This window comes from Pygoscelis adeliae, unplaced genomic scaffold, assembly GCF_000699105.1.
Source record: "Pygoscelis adeliae isolate BGI_AS28 unplaced genomic scaffold, ASM69910v1 Scaffold4, whole genome shotgun sequence".
Lineage (NCBI taxonomy): Eukaryota > Metazoa > Chordata > Aves > Sphenisciformes > Spheniscidae > Pygoscelis > Pygoscelis adeliae.
The window spans coordinates 11,443,875-11,460,143 of record NW_008824986.1 but is presented as its reverse complement, the minus strand read 5'-3'; the positions used below and the strand labels follow the sequence as shown (position 1 = coordinate 11,460,143).

Here is a 16,269-nt window from a genome sequence, read left to right as displayed (position 1 = left end):
AATCCATTTGGCTTTATTGTCAAATTATAAATTTTAGACATCGGCTTCACTTTATTTGTATTAAAAAAAATAATTTAAAGAAATATTTTTTAGAAAGTAAGTGCCCCAAATCTGGGAAAATGGAAATTATGTGGAAGGAAGTGGAACAAAGGGATAGTGAGAGATATCTAAGGCAATCATTTTAGCTATCAAAGTGGGTAGAAGAAAGTGAGCAAAGCTCCTAATTAAATGCTAATTGTCTTGTCTCGTGTGTGCTGAATGGTATAGTCAGAGTTTCAGATTACATGCTAATTATAATCAACAATGCATCCGCTTTTCAGATCTCGTAAAAATAATAATTTTTTTCCCTTGACAGTCTTCCTCCTGTGGCGTTGAGAATTTTTTTAGTAATTCCAGGGCTGTTCCTCAGTGCAAATATTCTTACCTCTCCCAGATACTAGTATGAGTGTTACCCTGTAACCTAACACTGCTTTTGTACAGATACAGCACAACTACTGAGTCACCCAATACATCCAGCTCTCATCTGTTGCATGCGCTGCTTATAACTGCTGCCATTTTCATGTTGCACAGACCAGAAATAAGCAGTAATTATTAGCAGAAAATTCTGATGTAATCTTGCAGCTATTTGTAGGAGGAGTTGGAGGACATCACTTAGTAAGTCTGTTGTATATATTTATAAAAGATAATCATCTTACTTCATGGGGTATCCTGGGCATTTGTAATTTTGAATGTATAGAGATAACTGGAGCCTAACATTTTGGAGGGGCAATGATGTCTTAGAGGAGATACCTGGGAGAGGAGATAGTGTCTAATTATTCTGGAAACCTCCGAGAGCAATGAGATGAAACAAACTGTGTTTAGCGAGCCATGTTATTCCTTTTGTTTCTAGTTGAAGTATTTCCATCTGTGTTCTGCCTTTTTTTGAACCAGTAAAGTTAAATACGTGTTGTCTGAAAAGTCAGTTTGGATTGTAATTGCAAAGCTGCTGCCAGCCCTGCAAGGCAGATGGAAGATCACTGCCGGCTGTGCCAGCAGAGGACAGTGCCGGTACGTCTCCTGCCCGTGAGCGTGCTTGTACACTCACTCACTGCTCTCTGGGGTCATAAAGCTGCCCCATAAACATTCGTGGTGCACCTCACTGGGCTATGTGTAGATAAATGAAATACAGAAAGGCAGTTACTAAACACTGGATGCTGTTATCCGGTATTTCATGCTTTTTCCTGCAATGCTGCATCCAAGAGGTGGTTTGAATCTCATCATTTCAGTTTTGTTTCTGCTTTCAGAAACTTGTATCTGATACCAGGAGGTTGTCCATCTTGCTTGGCTCCCTATTACCATTAAAATATACGGTGCTAGGAATTTAAATGTGAGGAGCCTGCTATTGTAGCATTCTCTTCACTTAGACGTTTTACTATTAATATCTCCCACATGTCAGGTACTGAGAGTTTGTGGCTGTTCCTCTTCAGTGGTTGTTTGACAAAATACATAGACTTGTGGAATTACAGTGCTAGTACTTTACGGTGCTTTTTATTATAAAAAAATTTTGAGCAATGTAAGCTCACATTGCACCCTTTGAAACTTTTTTTAACAAAACAGGTAAGAGATTATCTTTAGGGTTGGTTTGTTTTTAAAGAACAAACGTTTTAATGATGGTTACCATCTTCCTGATACAAGCCATACTTTTCAAAAGCTGCCCAAATCTAGAAGTTTAGCACATACTTTTATCGTAATGTAAATGCTAGTGTGTCATTCATTAGAACTTATCTATAATGGAAATGAAATAATACAAGTGGATTATTGAGTTAACTCATAGAAACAGAGTAAAATACAGCGTTAGGACAAATTAACGATGTTTTTAATTTTTAAATTAAGGTGTCATTGAACAAAGTCTTTGTTTTTATTTGGGTGCAGGAAGGTATGCTCTCTTTTCCATTTTGCTGTGTTTTATCTGTCTGCCTCTATATCAGCTCGCTACTGAGCTGGATTGGAAAGAAATACTGGTTATTCCCTCTAGTGTAATTAGAGATTAGAAGTAGAGAAGCAGTAAAGATTTGCATTTTTATTAGGGTTTAGATACAGGATTCTTCATAAATCTTTCTGCCTTAGGCTTTTCCTCTGTAACTAAAATGTGAAAACAGCCCACTAAGCTGGGCTGTTGTGTCACCCCTTGTTTAATGAGCATAAAGGTATTTTATGTATCTTTTTATCTTAATTAAGAACGACTACTGTGCTATCACTTAAGAACTGTGTGATAAACATTAAGAAATAGAAATTACTTCATTTCTCAACAGCTTTTAAAATCTTTTTGCATACGTTAAAGGAAACTGGTATCAGCATTACCAATTATTGAAAAATGTGTTTTCTGCGATAAGATAACATGATAGAGGAAAGTCATCTGTGTTCTGAAAGCACTCTGAAACTTTGTTAATATTCTGGCCCCTGGGGCAGAATCTTCAGCAAATTGATAAAGCTGAAATTTTTCAGGCAACTGAATTTGCCTGAAATGTGTCATAGGTTCATTGTTGAAAATCAATGAAAATCAGTGCACCTTCTGCTTTCTCTCTGTATATTCTATTAATACCTCATAGAAAAATATTGAGTGGAATGGGAGTGGCCCTTGTAAATGAGAAGAGATCTCATTTACTTATGCAAAAATCATTTCATGACATGTATTTAATGGCTCTTTTTTGTTTCTGTTGCAGAATTGGAATATGGCAACTCGTATGAAATAGAATATATGGAGAAAATAGGCTCCTCTGTGCCTGTAAGTTCTCACTTCCATTTCCATTCGTTTGCATTCTCTTATCATAATATACTATCCTGATAATGCCATCAGCCTCACTACCTCTTAAATTAATTATAATGTACCTGCAGCAGATTTGCAAAACCAATTCCTTTAAATTGGCATAACTGGGGTGAATTGCATGTGCTTTGTTTTCCTATATCCTGTAGAGCTCGTTCCATTTTATTATTTTATTTTTAAGCTAGCATCATAGTAGTTCATTCTGGAGATTAAAAGCAAATCAGCATTTCCAGCAGTGTAGAGTACAAAGCTGTCTACATCAACTATTGAACTATTTTAAGAAACTGAGAGTACGACTTTTAAGAAGATGGAGGGAATCAGGAGAGAATACGGAATGAATGTGAAATACGGAATGCAGTACTATACATTATCAGTTGTTTTGCCTTACTTCTATTTAATTCATGGATTTGATAGCTTCACTAGATCTAATGGGGGTATATCCACAGGGGAAGTTAAAAAAATCAAGTATGTATGTCAGGTGCTTAAACTGATGAGAATAACATTGGTTTCAATGAATATTTTAGTAACACTTTCAGTCAAGGGATGCCTCCTGCCTGACAGGACCAGAAATCTGATTAACACCAAAGTGGGAGAAGAAGAGCCGCTACAAAGAGTGAACTGTTTAGGTTTTGTTCTTTAATGGTTTCTTCCTTAAAGGGATCATCTCAGCATCAGCGTAGACTGTATTACAGACCTATGTTATTAGTTGTCTGTAAAGTCATTTGGTCACTTAAAGCTTCAGTGACCTGAATTAGCTTTAATGGAGGACGGTTGAGTTGCTTAATGAGTCTTTCTTTTCCTGTTGCCAGCAGGATGATAGCACCCCGAAGAAACAATCTTTATACCTAATGTTTGATGCACAGCATGAGAGCCCAATCAAATCACCTCCCATCAGACTGTCTGATTCCACAACACCATGCTCAGGGTATGTCACTGCAAGCAAACTCGGCAATGGAAAAGGATGTCAGGGAAATGGGTTACCGTCACAGCACGTACACAGGCAATTCTTCCTCTCTCTGCCTCTGTGTTGCCGAGTTGTTTGTTTAAAAATAAATTCCCATTTGTGTACGCCTATGATAGGGAATAGAGGGCAAAGATACAGAAGTTTTATAATGGGAAGGAATAAGGACATATATTTCTCCTGCATATTCTTACTAAATAGAGTCACAGTGGCAACTGTTTCACTAGACTATGGCTTCCTACTTAACAGTTTTTTTCTCAGATACTGAGGTCATTTTCATGTCAATCTAGAAATCTCCTAATTGCAACTTTTCACTTGGCCTTTCCTAGATATATTTTCTGAACAAGGAGTCTAGTTCATAAGAACAGGATGTGGGGGTTGTATTTACTTCCAAAAATTTTGCTGGTTAAGGACATCTGTTCTTGTTAGTAAAAATTGTTTGTTGGGAGAGATGTAGGTCACAATGAGAAAGGGGTAAAAAGGCAAGTGAGAAATATTTAAGGAATGTGTATAACATTTCTGATAGAACTGGCTTTATTTAGATGGCTCTGGTGCATTGCTTTGTAAGGATATTGCAAAGTGTTATGAGATAAAATGATATGAAGTTGAGTTGAAACAATGTGTGTGTGAGTATATATATGTGTATATATGCACACATGAAAGTAATGAAGAGGACTTCCTTAGCTGTTACCAGAAGTAGAATTGTAAGGGTCTTGTGCTCCACCCTGAAAGCACGTACACAATCTTTTTCCAGGTCAAGTTTTGAAGACCCTGAAGCCCAGCAATCCTCTGGAATGAAAATACAACATCCAGCTTCCCGAGTCCTAGCTGCCAGTCAAGAGGGACACTTACAGTCACCTGACAAGTCAAAGCAGAAAGACCTAGAGCCCATGACACTAGGAACAACTCCAGAGGCTATTGAAATCGTAAGTAATTTATGATAAGAGTTTGGGAATCATTTTCCTGCAGAAATTTCTCATGTCATAGGTAGCAAAGGTGGATCTCGAAAGTAGAGTGAATCTCACCCTGATACTTAAAGATCTTAGACCACTTAAAGCATGTGGTAGGACCCAAATGAGGGAAGTAGGTTGATAGAACTGATGGAATTCAGAAGCATCTTCTGAATTCTTACTATAGCTTAACATGTTCTTGTGATAACTTATTCCAAGTTAATACTTTGAAGTGCTTTTTTCTCACACAGGCCTTTTTACACTATGTTTAACCCAAAATATGAAGAAATATTTTATATATAAAATAAGGGGTTCTATATAAACATAGAGACATGATTTGTTCTGTTGCATGTACTGTGAAATTTCAAAATTTTGTTGGTAAAGAACAGGTGCCCTTTCACATTTTTGTATAAACTGTTAACTGTGTTGTCATCTGATACTGATAATGTAAAATTCACTTTTTTGATCATTAGAACTCATTCCGGCTTCCAGTTAAATAACTTTTTTCAGTGGCTTCTCTGGGTTGGATTTGAATTAGTGGTGAGCCCTTCCTTGCGTCCAGCCTGCGCTGCATAGACTTTAGAGCATTAGTTCTCAAATTCATGAAGGTTCCCTCAAGGCCTCCACTTTTCCAGGCAAACTTGTTTCACAAATGCCTACAGCACTAGGCATGCTAAGCTATATGACGATATATTTACTGAGGAGTCAAAATAAGAAGCAGCTCACTTTTATACTGTGCTTAATTTATATTAACAATGCTGTTGATACCATCTCACAAAACATTTTTTATGAGAGTGAATACTTTTCTCACTGCAGGGAGTCTTGGGTACTCAAATCCCAGAGGTCTTGTTTTTGTCATTCTAATTCTGTCCACCCTCATATTATGTATTTATCCTGATCATGTTATAATTGTGGACATAACTTAGTTTATCCCCAGTAAGCAGCAAAAGAGTTTGCAAAGACTGCAAAAAGAGGCTTGCTGAGGTTCCCCTCAGTTTTGGTGGTCTTCAAAGCTTTTGGACTGCCTTAGAGATGCCTGAACTGAACATAAGCTATTGTATGAACAAAACCTATCGTAACTGTTTGAAAACTGTTGTAGAAGTATCGAGAGTGGGCTGTGATCCATAGTTTGAGAGCCATTGCTTTACAGGTCCTAATATTACCCACTTCACGTTAGTCTTGGAAAATTTGCTCAGCTTTTAAATTAGGAAGAATTGTTCTTGATGTTTGTCTGTTACACCTATGAATCATGTATTCAAAAGTAATCTTCAGTGGGGCATGAAATTACTAGGAATCAAAGATTGGCAGATAGGTATGTTGCTTTTGGCCTGAACTACTTGGGCAAAATTTCTGTTGCTTATTCTATATCCTCCTTACCCTTCAGACATCTCCTGAAGACTCCTTTGTCTCTGCTGATGCTCTTCTCAATAGGATATCTAAGAAAACCTCAATCTGTGATCAACCTGAATATCTAGATCCTGACTTAGCAGAAAAGAACCCCCCGGTATTTGCTCAGAAACTTCAGGTTTGTAGCAGAAATATAAATGTCACTTTTCTTTAAGTTTGTCTATACACAGGTAGAGGAATGCTTTGCCTCATCTGAAAGGGGTGGTGGGACACTTAGAGGGGAGGTGGGAAAGAAGCAAAATAACGATTTGATTCTTTCCAAAGTAACTTTGGCCTTTCAGGAACTTAAGGAACAGAGATATTTTAATTTAATTCATATAATACATAAAGTTAAACTTAAATTTCATCAACACTTTCAGCTATCCTATACCACTGATGTGTATACTTTGCAGAAGTCTTTATAAAGCAAATCTTTTAAGCTTGACCATAGGACTTGATGTGCGGAGAGTTGTCTTGACACCTGTCCTTAGTAGGACTGTATGCATAGATTCATTTTCAGAGATTTAGGCCCTAATTCTGCTGAAATGAAAATTAGGCTTTGTTTTTCTGGTAATCTACCTAATGCAGAATTTGGCATGGCTTCTTCTAGGAAAAGCATATTTATCTGCAGAGCAGTTCTGTATGTCAGGACATATTTTCTAGGATATTTATAGTGAAACTTTAAAACAGCGAAGGTTGAATTGAGAGCAGCAGCTGGCATAAATTCACATAAAACAGAAATGAAAGGAGAGGAGTCTGTGGAAAAACAGCTTTAGCTTTGTATTTATTTTACCCAAAGAGTTGTTCATACTTACCCCCTAATAAAAATTGTTTGTCTATACAGCTACCTCAAAACTAACCAAAACCTGGAGTTTTGTACCAATGTTCTAGTCATGAAAGGAATATGGGATGTGTTTGTCACCCAGGAATTGTCAGAATTATATATTAAAATATAACATTCCATTTTTTAATGTGTTAAACACTTTTGCTATGTTAATACATTTTTTTCTGTGGATTGCTCACAACCAAACACTTGACAGGAGGAGTTAGAGTTTGCTGCAATGAGGATAGAAGCACTGAAGTTAGCCAGGCAGATTACCCTGTCTTCTTTCTGCTCCAAGGTATCTGTTTTGTGCCTGCCGTGTGTGTGAGTGTGCACAGACTAAGAAACCGAGTGCTGCTTTTTCTTTAACAAGGTAACTAAGGCTCTCAGAGTGCAATGCTAAGCCGTGCGCACCTCAGCGTGACACAGAAGAGCATGCTGAAAGCAGTACTGCACACAGAAATGCTGTCACCTGCTCCACTTAAGAGAGTACTGCTACAACAAAAGGCAAATTTGAAGGCAAGAACCAAGCACATACCTTTCGCAGGAGGCAGATTCTGCAGTCAGGTGGCCATTTGTCTTCTGTCTACAGCAACATGGCAAAACAATACCAAACCTACTTCTTATAAAGATGCTACAGATTTTGTCTGTAGGGGCATTTTGCCTTTTGTTGGTATTTTCAGATTGAAACCAGACACCTTGACCCTCAAAGTTCAGAAGTGAGAAGTTCAATCAACCCTGCCTTCAGGCTTGTGAAGAAAGGGACTACAGCAGGCTTGGAAGGGCTGTAGAGCTCCCAAGGAAAAAAGGCCTCCCAACACAATGTGTCTTTATTCATGAAGATCTAAAGCTTTCTTTTTGTTGCTACTTCTATGTTGTGCTGGCTAGTGCCTCCTCAGAGTGATGCTTTGCACTGCTCTAGTGATGCACGTGGTCCTCACTGTGTTTGGAATGGGACAGAAAAGCTCACTCCGATGCGCTGGGTTTGGTGGTTAGCCAGTTGTGCAGCCAGTTTATGATGCCCTTCATGGTGCTTTTAACAAAAAAGTCAAGCCAAAAATGTTAGTGGCTTTCTTGGGAGGTGGTATCAGCTGAATGGGATGCTGATGGGATGGCAGTGTCTTGCTGCAGTGAGACATTTTATTCCAAATGAGGAGAATGTGCTTCTGACATGTTCTTCTCCAGTGATCTTTCTCTTCTTGTACTGTCCACTAATAAGTTGGTGGGAAGTCTTTTGCCTGGTTCTATATCATCTTGTGTTCATTGCATCATAACAACGTTTGAGCTGGTTAGAGGGTAGAATTTCTTGGTGCTCTAAAGATCAGTCATAAAGTAGCTAGTTCATAAAAGTAAAGGGTTTTTTAGATTAACTGTATCTTTATGAAAAAATAATGATCATATTTGATTTATTTTGCTTACCTTAAATAGCCCATAAGCCATCTGTTTCCATGGTGCAGATATACTTACCGAAGTAAACTCATTCTGTGCAGATTTATGGGTGTTTTAAAACTTTAAAGTATGTGGCTATAATCTTTCATTTAATCAAGAGAAATGTGCCATTGTCTTCATTAGAAACCAAGATTAACCTTCTAATTAAAGGAGTGAAAAAATAAATACCATTTCCCTGTTTGAGTACTAGCCTGTGTGTGACTGTGTCCCCTTGCTCCATTGCCCTGAGTGGCGGGTGTCAGAAGAGGGTGAGGTGGGTTCCTCTCTAGATCCTCTCTACCTCCTTATTCTCTCTCTACCTCCTTGTCCTCCCAGCACTTTGCTGTAACATGCAGCAGTCAAACTCTCCAGCACCAGGAAACACTCAAGATGAAACACGTAATAATACCTAGATGCTCTTCGCAGGTTATAGAAAAAACATCCGTTAGACATCTGCATTTTTGCTACCAGCCAGCAATTCAGAGACGCACAAATTATACTATTTTAGGCTGAAGAGAATAGGTTCATATGTTTGTGAATCCTTGTGTATTACCCAGGGAAGATTCTGAGCTGCAAAAATGTTATAGTATGTATTTATGTGGAGTTATATTTTAAAGATGCTTTTTAACATCATTACAGCATTTTCTTTTATATAGAACAAGTTTATGAACTCCTTAGAACTTAGAAACGGGGAATGGATTTCATGTGAATTTTTAGAAAATTCCATTAATCTGTACAACAAAGATAGCAAAAACCATAAGCAGAGATGAGGAGAGAAAAATAAGCAAAAGTCTACGCTCTGACAGAGAATCGGTGTAATTTTGACGTTCACAAAGCCCCATGTTGGTCCAGTCATAGGAATGCTTTTAGCTGAATGCTGTGGCTGTCATGTTAGGCTGGGAAGGACTTTTGTCCTTGTATAACTTTACTATTTCAGTGGAAGGTTGCTAATGTTAAATTAGCCTATGATGCCAACCCTTGTGACCTACAGTGACTGATGGCCTGGATTAAGTATAATAGGATCCACCAGACAACTGCAGTCACTTAAATTTGGATGCTAACTGGCAGAATTCCCTTCTGGTTGGCTGGCCTCCATTCTTTTCTTAATGTTGTATAATTACATTTAAAATTTGCTAAACCATTACAGGATGGGGTAACAAGAATAGGATGCTAAATAAAGACACAAGCACTTGTTATGGCAAGTTAGGTCACCTAAAATAAAGATTAAATACAAGCATTTTCTGCTAGTACTAGGACTGAAAATAAGGATGTGCAGTTCGTTGTTCTCAGACAGAGGGAAGTTATTTGGCCACTCCCAAACTTCTTGTCACAGACTTCAACAACAGCAGGACCAGTCACCTATTTTTACATTGCCAAACATTTCTATCTTCTAGCTTTGAGATGAATTAACAGTTCTCTATTAAACAGTCTCCATTAGGATGTCCTGTGGCCATTTTTTTATAGGTGCAACTTGAACAGAAAGCTGATAGGGTTTGTGTCCAGCACCCTACAGATGCTGAGGTGATGTAGAGTTGGGTGTTGAAATAAGATCCAAGGAAAGGAGAGAAAATGAAAAGAAAGGCATTGGCACAAATGGGATTAGTGCATCACGGCTTTGGGGCGTTCTCATGGCGGTGAAGGAGGAATATTTCCTTCAAACAGGGATACCATTTTTTCTAGTAAAATGTTACAAGCAGAGAACTTATGCTTGGATTTTACTTGCTTTTCAATATATTTGCAAGCACAAATAGGTCTTATTTTGCCTCCATTGACCTGTCTGCACACACATCAATTAGTTAAAAGAGTAGATCATTTGATATGCGCCCAAGCAGTATTTGAATGCTTGTAAAGTGCAAGCTAGTTTTCAGCAGGGCTAAATACATATTCCTCTAAATGGTATGATACAAACTAGTTTTCATTTTCATTGCAGTGCCTTTCTCTATTTTCTTTCACTTTGACCTTCTTGAAGTGAGGTAACTGCAGCTGGTTAATCGATACGCATTTATTCCCTTTCTGGTCAGATATCTGGTTTCTGTGAAAGATGCTGGGAAGAGAAGAGGAAGTGCGTTGGGCTCTCAAATATTTACACTAAGATTGCAGTGACCTACATTTAGTAGTAATTCCCCTGCAGACTCTTAATCTTTCTGTGCGAGGTTCAGTGACTTATAAATCCCTACACTTATTATTAACCCAATTAACTGTTTACCTTCTCAGCAGTTAGGTGTTGAACTTAAAGCATTGACAGAGTTATTTTGGGTAATACCATCATCCTCTTGGCCAGGTTATATTATTTTCTCAGGATAGGAATGTTTGGAGGCAGCAAATAACAGTTACTGAATTGTACATCGGTTTGGAGCTGTGTAAAATTGGCTTTTGAAATAAAACCACGAGGACTTTTACTGGTTGCTCCTGCCAAAGAGAGAACCTAGCAGCCCAGTTGTGACTCATGTGAAGTGTTTGCAGAGTTCAGGACAATACTGGTCGGACCACTACCACAAGCATTTCCACTCAATGGTTAAATTCCAAGAGTTTTTGCAATAGTTTTTGGAAATTTTAAGTTGGTTTGCATGTCATTATTATTATTCTATTGTACAATTTACTCAAATGCAAGAGAGAACTAGAGAAAACATATACTAGTGAGGTGTTGAGCACTGTATAAAAATATGCATAGGTATGTATTAAGTGCTTTGAATGTTCTTTTTTCTTAAAAATTTTCATCATCCTGGCAGTTACTTTGACACGTTTTTATATGAGCTTGAGGAAATTTGTGTTTCTTTCACCACAATTAATATTTTCCAGCAATCTCTTTATGAGATCCAACAAATTAAACTGCAGGAGGCTTTTGAAATATGATACATACAGTTCAACAGATTGATCTTCAGGATGGCCTTTCTTTTGAGGGCAGCTTTGATGATCTAATGGCTCTTTTTTATCTCTCAGTTTTTCTTGCCTTGTGTTTGAGGAGGAACTAAAGTACTTTTTTTTTTGAAGTTAGGATACTGAGTTGAGCCAGCAGTAGTCTTATTTTATTGGCTGTTTTACCTTTACTCAGATCTGTGGACAGCACCATGTGTTTTTGTATTTATGCATTTACGTAGATGTCTGAGCTTGTGTCCCAGATGTACTTTTTCCTGCGTAGTTGTTGTATATTGGGAGATACTTTCAATTTTGATAGATCTTGTGGTGCTTTTTGCTCAGGTAGGAGAATCCACTGGATTTGAGGTTGCACCTCCTAATTATGTTGGAATTGATCATTATTTTGTGTGTTCATGGTTAAATGTAGCAAAAAAGGGAAGGGGTGGCCTGCTCCATAAATGCTAGAAGTAATAGTCAATTGGCTCCTGTGTTTAAAAATGAACAAAAAACACATAGCAAATTAGTGACAGTCTCATATAAATAAAGATGCAGTATGGTGTTTTGTAAGTACTGTTTAGCTTATTCTTGCTCTGATTAAATTTTCTTGCCTAGTCTTTTAATGTTGCTGGTGTGGTTTCTTCATGTTGTCTACAGATGTGATATCCGGAACATCTAGTAGTCCTGTGTTTATCTCAAGTGAGCATTGTATGTAATTTTTAATATAGTTTCTTCAATAAGGTGTGATGTGAGAACTCAGAAGGGATTGCAACAAAATTAACAGTGGGTTTGGATCCTTTCTATTATTCTAGGCTATGTGAGAAGAACTGTGAGCAAGTGAATGATTTATGGAATAGCATCTGACAAAATTTCCTTTGGCTGTGTTGAAACAAGAGCATGTGGTGTTGAAATTAATGAGGTCTACTTGTGTGCACGTTGTGGACAGAGAGGAGGACTGAACCTTGATTCAGACATTATCTACTTACTTTCACATTCATGTGCTTCAAGCAGTAGAATCTGACTCTGCTATTTTACTTAAAAAAACCCAACAAAAACAACTAAAAAACACCAACCCTCTTTTACGATAAAATAAAATCTTTTAATCTCTTTTGGGTAAAAAAAAATCATTAAAAAAATCTTGATTACTACTCTTAATTATTGCAGATAAAGCCTAAAGACTAAGGTACTGCGTTAGTGAACTTGAAGGAACAGAACATATTGCTTTATGTGCAAAGGTAACAAGTAAACTGGAAAAATATGTTATCCCCTTTTCAGCAGCAAGGACGTGCTGTACGAGAAAAGCTGTATGTGAATATCCATTTCCATCAGTGGATGGAAAAAGGCATTGATCAACCTGAGTTCTCTCCTCACCCGCACAAACTGTGGGCAATGGGCCAGCCCTCTCTACGGCTACATGTAGCATCGTCATAGAGACAATTTAAGTTGTCATGAAAGCCCACTGAAAAATTATGCTACTGAATCTGCAGGTTAAGTTAAGAAAAATAAAATCATTCCATATTTTAAAATGCCGTTTTGACACTGGCTTAGCAAGTGACATGTATATACATACACAGTGAGAGAGGGATTTCTGGGCATTTGTGCCCTCCCCGCTGACGTCAGTGTGTTTGAATGTTCTGTACCATATGAAGTATCTTAGGTCACAGAAATTCAAGGAGTTTCAGCCATGCTTAGATACAAGATCTTTCGCATGAAACTTCTTTTGGTGGAAGAATTTCTTATAAAGAGAAAGGAAAATACTTAAAAAGTGCAAGAGCACATCCCTGGCCAGGGCTAAGCCCATCTTCCCCCATGGTGCTCCCTGAGGTGGGGCTCCCCTGGGACTGCTCTGGGCAATGCGGGGACCAGAGCAGGTCCTCAGCCTGTTGTCGTGGTTTAACCCCAGTCGGCAATTAAGCACCACACAGCCGCTCACTCACTGGCTGAAACCAGGACACCCGTGAAGTGGAGGTGCTCAGGCTCTGTGTCGCAGAATTACCCCGAGGACGATGTAGCCTGCGCCTGTGCAGTGTAGTCGTGGGGGTCCCAGCACTGCACAGGCAGAGGGGATCCCCTTTCTCTGCTCTGGAGCCTGGAAACATAACAAAGCTCATAGAGATGCCTCTTACCGTTAACTTGCTACCCCATTTGGTTTCTACGAGGGTTTCCACTTTTAAAAAAAAGTTGATTTTAATTTTTGGTGACATTTTGATTCTCCAGCCTGTTTTAGTTCAGTGCTGTAAGGAAGCAGTGTTTTGGTGATGGCCATGGTGTGTGTACTGTCTGCCCCTTTCCTCCCTGTCTCCAGTAATCCTGATTCCTTTGGCCAGTTTCGTGCATATTTAAGGGAGGAGTGGAACATTAAACCCCAACAATAGGGATATGGTCACCTCCACCCCCAAAATTATTTTGTGACCCACCAGCAGCTGAGAGAAAGAACATTTTGTTTCCCAGACCGCCAGAGGCGATTCCCAGCCAGGCGGTCAGCACATGCATGTTAGCTGGTTGATGGCAAGATGCAAAGCGTAGGTAGGGGACACAGGGACATATAGCTGCAGTGGTGCATCTGCTGCAGAGGGGTTTGCTCTCAGGGGGTTGCTACGGATGGTGTCTAAAAATGTGGGGGTTTTTTTGTTTAGTATCTTCCTAACTATCTTTTATAATCTCGTTTTAATGTGCTGTAACTTGGATTGTTTGTATCTAGAGTTGTTTGCAAGGCATCTGATGCATCTCAGTGTCACATACCTCTTTTTTGCTCTCTTCCTCATTTTACATGCTGCTTTCCTCCTGGGTTAATCTGGGCTGCTGACATGAGCAAAATTGGCAAGCTGCAAATAAAACCTCATTTAACTTACTAATCGCATGCTAAATACCAGGGGGGCAGCAACGTCACTTGTGTATTCACACTTTTTATGTAATACTGTTTATGATAGATATAGTATATTGGCAGGGCAGACTTAAGAAAGTGAGCTGTCCTCTTGCTTCTGGTTTCTTGATCTATTTTTATGGAAGCAGAATTTCCCTTAACAAGCTCTCTGCCTCCAATTCTAATTTCCTTTGCTGATGTGCATTCCTTCTGGATGTTTTGATGAAATTTCTGCATCAGAAAGTAGTACATTTTCTAATATAGGACCTTAAAATATTGGTGGCAAAGTGCTGTCTTTATTTTCTCGCCATAAGGGTAATACAGCTCCCTTGGTGTTTACTATGGATCTTAAATGTATATTTTATGATTGCTAAATTCAAAGTTCCTTGTCAGTGTTATTGCTGTTATAACTTTGTAGTGCACAGGATTCTAATCCTAGCTCAGGACCCTGGTGCCTAGCACTACACCCAGAAAACATATGAGCTAAACACATATTTAATGGTTCATTTCTTTGTATTTAAAAAAACAAACACACAGAGAGAACCTGCTATCCCAGCAGATGTTTCCATCTCTAAAAGTGCACTGTACTCCCGGATCGGCACCTCGGATGCAGAAAGCACCACGGGTCTTCTCTACCCCCAGCAAGACTTAGACTCTGCACTACGACTCGCCAGAGCAGAGGTAATTTTCTTCAGACTTTGGAAAAGGAAATGTGCCCCTTGTAGTTTCCTTCTTTCCTGTTTTCTCCCAAATGATTCATATTACGAACACTTGTTCTGTTCTTGAAACCATCCTCAGCCGTGCTAAAGCCACACTAGGGGCTACCAAAGCAAAAGGCGCTACGCTGTAAGTTTTACTTTTTTTGACATAAGTGAAAAGCAGACATTAAATGAAAATAAATCTTTATTGTTTTTGACCTCAAATGTGCTCTGTGCATCTTGACATTGCTATATAATTACATAAAAGTTGTAAGATGCTAGAAATGGGAATAAAATTATGTCTTTTACAAAGTTACATATAAGATTAGTCTGGCTAATAATAACAATTAAAAAATGGGTACAATCTAGTGTTAGACTATTCCAAACTTCATGATAAATTGTGTGAACGAAAGGAGCACAAAGGAACACAGTCCTTTGGGTATAAAATTTCATGGACAGTCAGCCCTAAATATGCATGCAGAAGCAGTAGAACCCCCTTAGAGGACAAACCAGGGGACCATGTTCCAAACCCATGTACAGAAGTATTTCAGGTTTGGCACCAGGTCAAATCAGACACAGTGTAGTGTAATATAGTATTTCTTTAAAAGCATCCTTGTTATAATCGGGAATGAAACATGAAACAAGAACATTGCATCTACTTTCCTAAGTTAGTTTTTCAACACTTGAGTATGATTTCACATCCGAACTTCTTTAATTGCACTTTGCAGTCTGAAAAGAGAAAAAAGTCACTGGAGATGCATATATTTGAACACATTATGCACTTGGAAACTATACCTCTGTTAATTAGGATTTGATATTAAATCAAATATTGTACAGTTATTTAATTTCCTCTTTAATGGATCACTTGGTTTTACTGGGCTTTTTTTCCTTTGCTTTCTCTGTTTCAGATTGTGGCCAAGGAAAGAGAAGTATCTGAGTGGAAAGAGAAATATGAAGAAAGCAGAAGGGAAGTGATGGAAATGAGGTGGGTTATTAACTTGTCACTAATCACACTGACAGAGAGTCTCATTTCGGCCTCAGATAGTACACAGAGTACCATGATTGTACAACTGTTTTGGTTAGCTGAATTTGTTTCCTTATTTTTAACTGCAGGCTTTGGATTGATCCTAAACTGATACTTTGTCTTTGCTCTGCATGGTGGGCACCCCAGTTCAGGGTAATCATTGAAAACTTCTATGTTGCTAATCTAATTTACATCCTCAAAATACTGAGATAAGAGAGGTCTTAATCTAGGTTAATGTAAGGGAAGAATTTCCTCCAGTTTGTGCTGTGAATTCTCATGTGGATTGCATAGTGATGTTTCTGTTGCCTGACTGAATGAGTCTGCCTGCAGAGCTGGCAGAGGTACGCACGTGCTAATTTAAAATTCACTCTCTACAAATAGTTTTGCCAACAGAATAACGAACGTGAAGGTTTGCAGATAGGTATGAGTAGTACAGGCTCCCTCCAGGACATTATTGTAAAAAGTTTCTTTAACAATAGA

At 38.4% G+C, this 16,269-nt stretch overlaps 1 protein-coding gene across 9 annotated transcripts in view; it reads left to right on the top strand.

Moving 5' to 3' along the window:
• The window catches only part of TACC2 (transforming, acidic coiled-coil containing protein 2), a 149,317-nt gene that overhangs the window by 119,243 nt on the left and 13,805 nt on the right, over nucleotides 1-16,269 (top strand). For 7 of the 9 annotated variants that reach the window (XM_009325885.1, XM_009325888.1, XM_009325891.1 and 4 more), the window contains 7 exons: nucleotides 2,703-2,764; nucleotides 3,613-3,728; nucleotides 4,519-4,690; nucleotides 6,099-6,239; nucleotides 7,141-7,221; nucleotides 14,605-14,748; nucleotides 15,674-15,750. In XM_009325885.1, coding sequence (XP_009324160.1) covers nucleotides 2,703-2,764; nucleotides 3,613-3,728; nucleotides 4,519-4,690; nucleotides 6,099-6,239; nucleotides 7,141-7,221; nucleotides 14,605-14,748; nucleotides 15,674-15,750 — 793 coding nt within the window. The remainder of the gene's footprint in view (nucleotides 1-2,702; nucleotides 2,765-3,612; nucleotides 3,729-4,518; nucleotides 4,691-6,098; nucleotides 6,240-7,140; nucleotides 7,222-14,604; nucleotides 14,749-15,673; nucleotides 15,751-16,269) is intronic. The other 2 variants (XM_009325890.1, XM_009325889.1) reach the window with 1 other exon arrangement.